Genomic DNA, 5,385 nt, shown 5'->3' on the forward strand with positions numbered 1-5,385 from the left:
TGTGCAATTTCTCCTGTGGTTTCAGCCAAATCTCTCCATCTGGAATGAATTTGAGTGCACTGTGTTAATGTTGTCTTTGTATTTTAGGAATATCTATTAATTAGCAAGTTCCTAGTGTCACAGAAATGCAACATAAATGAATCGCACACTAATATCACAATATCATCCTGTCAACAGAACACATTTGAGAGTGGATTTGCTAAGGCACACATTTCATCATGTATGTGACAGTTAACGATAGATGGTAAAGCAGTGAAGACAACATAAATACATAATAACAGAAAAAAGCAACCTACTTTTCTCCAAGGTTCTGATTTAAATGATTGACTGGTTTAACCTGCTGGGGAGAAGAAAAAAAAGACTTTAGGGGATTATACATACATTTATATTTGAGAATAATTCAAGACTGGTTATACTGGGTTGCTCGTATCACAGGTTTGGTGAGAAAAACTTACCTTCTGGGGTTTGATGGCTGCTACTGGAGGAGATCCTGGTGGACTCTGTGTTGCCATATCCGAACTAAAGGTACGATTTGCTATCTGCATGCATTCCTCTAGGGTCTTAAGGAACGTGGTGCATGTCGACTTCACCATGTTTCCAGTGTCTATACCTGTCTGAAAAGAACACACAAATATAAACATTAGCTAACACTGCTGTAAATGTCCTGACAGGTAAGTATGTTGTTTGGTAACAATATGCTAACAAAATCTACTAAGATCTATAAAGCCAAGAATTTTACAAAAATATATTTGTACGGTAACATTTGCTGCCTATCTGGTATATTAGTAAGCATAAGCAGACAGCAATTTGATGTCTTTCTAGTTACAAATGGGCTGCCCTATACTGAAGTTTCACACCAACAGCAACTTCTCTTATTTCATCGGCTCATCCAAAACTTAACCTTACCTCCGCTGAGTCTCCCAGCTCATCATTCTCCTTGATCTTGTTTACTTGTTGGAGAAGAAGGTCACAGTACAATCTGAGTTCTGACATCTTAGTTTTCAGTGCCTCTGTGTTCTCCTGGAGCTCTGTAATAATAACAGCACGTGAGCCAACATTTCAGAAAGAAATTACAGTACTTTACAGCAGTTAGCCAGTGTAAACAGTGTTAGGTCAGATTTTAATGTTATGGCATCCAAATACCTTTTTCTCTCTTCGTTCGGTTGTCTGTGAGGCAAGCTTTGGCTGTTCCCAATGCCACCAGCCATTTCTGCCTTTCTGCTGCATTGATGGCTTTGAGGTAAAAGTACTGCTCTCCTGGTATGGTCAGGTCAACTCGTGTAGAGTCGGAGGAATGAACTAAAATATAGCAGCAAACAAAATGATAGGCTTGTCAGCAATGCATTCAAAAGGCAGTAGAAGAAGTTACTTAAACTCACATGCACAATGAGCACACAGTACACTGTGCAAAATGAGCAATACCAACCTTGTATTTCACAAACTGAAATTTTAATGCTGCCCTTGCAACCTTTCCAGGCATCCTCTTGAGAGTCATAGTAAGACAAAGTTCCTCCATCAAGCACAAACCAACGAGGCTGCCAACCTGAAAAATGCATTTAAAATGTTTAGATCGTTGCTGTAACGTTGATGTTTAATGACTATGTGTGATTACGTTTTCAATATTGGATCTTACTTGGCAAAAGCAGCATCATCTAGCTTCATAAACTTGTAAAGAGTTAACCCATACTCTGGGCTAACAACAACTAATCAGTGGTTAAGTCAGATTATAATGACAGATGGTAGAACTACCCAAATTAGCTAGCGCGACCGGTTAGCACTCCATAAATACGGTTAACTTCTTGTTCGTTAGACAGCTAGCTATCATTAGTAAGGTAAAGACAGAGATAAACTAGTTGAAGTGTTGCATAAGCTCCGACAGTTGAAACCTGGCGGTAGCTAACGCCAGCTTCCACTAACTCAATACAAGTACGCTATGACGTTGTCATGCTAGCTAGCTGCCTTAAAACGAGCTATAACCGAAAACATACAAAGACCGTGTTACTAACTTACCACTTATGTAATTGGTCCACTTATACAGCATTCCTTCCATTGTTTAATTGTGTATTTTCGCCGTTCATTACTTGTTTATCATAACAATATATGATGCACAGCTGATTGCACCGACTCCATCGGGGCCCAGTGTGGTTTGCGGAGTAACGTCCTCAGCTTTACATTTCAGCTGCGTAGATAAAACTGCGTAAACTTTTTCATGAATGGGGTTATAAGCGATCACGAGAGGAGCAAACAACGTCAGCCTACCTACGTCAGAGGGATTTAAGTACTGTGGGTGTGGATTGTGGTGACTGACACATACAGGAACCAATTAAATGGGATGATACAAATATGGGGCGGGGCTTGAGAATGAATTCATTCAATTGTAGAAGGAGGAGGGCCACTAGCTAAGCAGTGGATGCATTTGTTGCTGAAGTTAGCTGCCACGTATTTGGCATTCCTACCATGTATTTATTTTAGGTACGGTATTTTATGTAAAGGGTTCAATTAGCTTTTTGTCAAGTCTGTCAGTAAGTCAAAATGATTATTTTTTCTGTTTTATTGATACTCCCCTCTTTGTTTGTCTTTGTCAATGGGGGAAAACTGCCCGAGCCAGAAGTGAAAATTGAAGTTATACATAAACCCTTCATGTGTTACCGCAAGTCAAAATATGGAGACATGCTTCTCGTTCATTACGACGGATTCTTGGAGAGTAATGGCACCATGTTTCATTCCAGGTAACATCTATCTATAAATAATAATAATGCTGCATGTATTGCCGTGCAATTTTGCCACACTCCAGTCCTCATGCAGGAGAAGTCACACTGCTTGTTATAGGGGTAAAAGTCATTAAAGCTATATCTAATTGACCACACTATGCTGCAGCCCAGTATTCGTCAGTATCTGTGCCATTGTCCATTGAGACCTCAGCATTAACCAGTGACCTCTCCCTACAGTTGAGTGGCAACCACTATTGTGCATCTTTGTGATATCAGTTCTGTGTACATTGGACTTTCCTTTCTCAAAGAAAACTGATGAATATTTGTGACTATTGGCAGCCGCAAACAGGGGGATAAAAATCCTGTTTGGTTCACCCTTGGGATCCGAGAGGCGCTTAAGGGTTGGGATAAGGGTCTGCAGAATATGTGCACAGGAGAGCGCAGGAAGCTGACCGTCCCTCCATCTCTGGCATATGGCAAGGAAGGAAAAGGTACAGCAACACAGACTACTTTTATTCTAAAAGCAGTGGTAGGAGGTATACTGTGTCACATTTCCTCTTCCTACTGTGTTCCACTATAACCTATCTGTGCTTTTTTTTTTACATGACTGTTTTTTGTTTGTTTACAGGCAAGATTCCTCCAAGCAGTACTCTCATTTTTGATATTGAGCTCATGGAGATTCGAAATGGTCCAAGGTCACATGAGTCTTTCCAGGAGATGGATCTCAATGATGATTGGAAGCTTTCCAGACAAGAGGTGTGAAATTCCTTTAAACTGCTTCTCTTTGTGTATTAAGATTACAGGTATGTTTTATTACTCTTAGTGAATGTATTGGTGAATTGTTATTCTGTATGCACTTCAGGTGAAAGAGTACCTGAAGAAGGAATTTGAGAAACATGGATACTCACCTAATGACACACACCACGAAGTGATGGTAGATGACATTTTCAAAAATGAGGATGAAGATAAAGATGGTTTTATATCTGCGAGGGAATTCACCTACCAACATGATGAGCTGTAAACGACTGATTTAACTACTTTTTTTTTTAACTACCAGAGTGCCTTTTTTTATGAATTTCCTCCAAAACCATCATGAATTGAGAAATTATGAGTTAGTTACTGGACTGTTTTACATGGACCTCTTTCAAACACTTGTTTTTATACACTTTGAACAATATTGTTATATTATTTGTAGTTTTGGTTGAATTTGAATACATCAGCTCCATTTTTTGTCATTTTATGTAAAATTATATCCATTATATATTTGTTTCCATTGTACATGCACTGATAATGTCACCACAGATATTCAGGCTACAGTTTTGGATTTTCATAATATTTTTTTCCTTTTTTTTTTTTTTTTTAAATAAACAGAACTTGTTAGTTATCTGAACAATTCATGTGCTGGAAAATGAGCATGTTTTTTTTCTGTGTGTGTTTGCATTAGTCACTAGAGGGCACTGTTGTCATTTACTTTTGTATGTAAGTTGTTAATCCCTAAAAAACAGCCACACTATGCACTATACTGCCAGTGGCACTTTGCTTTAAGTTTATAGGTGCCATACTGTTTATGGCAGACCAAATTATCAAAATGAGAGTCCAGGCAAATATACTTTTGCTTTTTATGCAGATTAAATCAAGAGGAAGTTGCAAGTAGTACAGTACACTTGTATAATAAAGGTCTGGTGAGTTGCAATGATGGATATATCAAAATATGATGAAATTATGAATAAGAAGCCATAATCAAATCATATTTAATTTCTTTCCCAATATTTTATAGTTAATTTAAAAATATAGTGAGTCCTCAGTGTCCATCATATTCCTTTAGTGATATTCAATATATACATTTTGCCATGAAGAATATCAGCAATGCCACCTAAAACAGTATCCAGATTCAAAACTGTCTTCTTGAAGCCTGAGCAGGAAACAACGTTTTTTAGTTGATATTTAAGTTGTTTGGGAACAATCTATAAAAGAGGACAGTGAAAACCCTCATTTAACGTCATTGAGTGACCCTTGGCATACTCATAGTTCTGTCAAATCATAGTCATTGTATGTCAAACATCATGTGAGTCCACCCAACTGTAGAAGGGATCACTTTACTAAACTCATTCTCAGGATTGTAATGGCTGCTTAAAAAGTGTTAGGATTACAACAATAGACATAAAACAACTGCAAAATATCTATAATTTAGGCAATCACAGGTTATATATGTCACAAACTCTACAAGCTATAGAAGAGATAGAGCACTGCTCAGGTACTGCTCAGTGGTCTATCCGCTACTCAGCAGCAGGAAGCTCGGTCTCTCAAAGAGCACGGAGACATGCTTTAGCTGTCATGCTGTTCACAGTCTTATCTTTTCTTTAAACCAAATTGCAGCTTTGTAATATTTTGGTTGAGGGAATCTTGACAGCAAATGTAAACCTCCCACGTTAAACTGACACACACACACACTTGCTCTCTCACATACTGATGCACAAAGTTGTCTCATGATGTAGTCGAGATAAAGAAGAATGCAATCTCTTTCCCCCTTAACTGTAAAGGTTACCAAAAATGTATCAGCATCACATGTTTAAAGTATTAAAGTCTTGTACATAAGCGACTGTGAGACAGTGGTTGCATTACAAAGATGTACATGAAACTCACACCATGAAAATAGAGTAATACTGTAGCATAG

General features: G+C 38.1%; 2 protein-coding genes across 3 annotated transcripts; one reads left to right on the forward strand and one right to left on the reverse strand.

Annotated features, from left to right (window-relative positions):
• Positions 1 to 5: 5 nt before the first annotated feature.
• On the reverse strand, positions 6 to 2,174 carry LOC111665509 (pleckstrin homology domain-containing family A member 8-like; the record flags this gene model as incomplete). The annotated part of the gene is made up of 7 exons (XM_023420552.1): positions 2,011 to 2,174; positions 1,427 to 1,543; positions 1,144 to 1,299; positions 907 to 1,028; positions 456 to 614; positions 297 to 337; positions 6 to 39 (listed from the first exon to the last, which is right to left on the reverse strand). Coding segments are annotated over exons 1-7 (669 nt in total), but the record flags the coding sequence as incomplete, so codon positions are not given.
• Positions 2,175 to 2,395: 221 nt separating this feature from the next.
• Positions 2,396 to 4,108, forward strand: LOC111665519 (peptidyl-prolyl cis-trans isomerase FKBP14-like). 2 transcript variants are annotated; one of them, XM_023420571.2, is made up of 5 exons: positions 2,406 to 2,472; positions 2,609 to 2,729; positions 3,051 to 3,202; positions 3,340 to 3,467; positions 3,574 to 4,108. In XM_023420571.2, exons 2-5 carry the CDS (start codon positions 2,641 to 2,643, stop codon positions 3,730 to 3,732), a joined length of 528 nt encoding a protein of 175 aa, XP_023276339.1. In that variant the 5' UTR covers positions 2,406 to 2,472; positions 2,609 to 2,640; the 3' UTR covers positions 3,733 to 4,108. The 2 variants fall into 2 exon arrangements, with proteins under 2 accessions (XP_023276331.1, XP_023276339.1); XM_023420563.2 differs by having other exon boundaries at positions 2,396 to 2,729.
• Positions 4,109 to 5,385: the final 1,277 nt, after the last annotated feature.

This window comes from Seriola lalandi, unplaced genomic scaffold, assembly GCF_002814215.2.
Source record: "Seriola lalandi dorsalis isolate HSWRI2012SDOR001 ecotype SW California unplaced genomic scaffold, Sedor1 jcf7180002002290, whole genome shotgun sequence".
Lineage (NCBI taxonomy): Eukaryota > Metazoa > Chordata > Actinopteri > Carangiformes > Carangidae > Seriola > Seriola lalandi.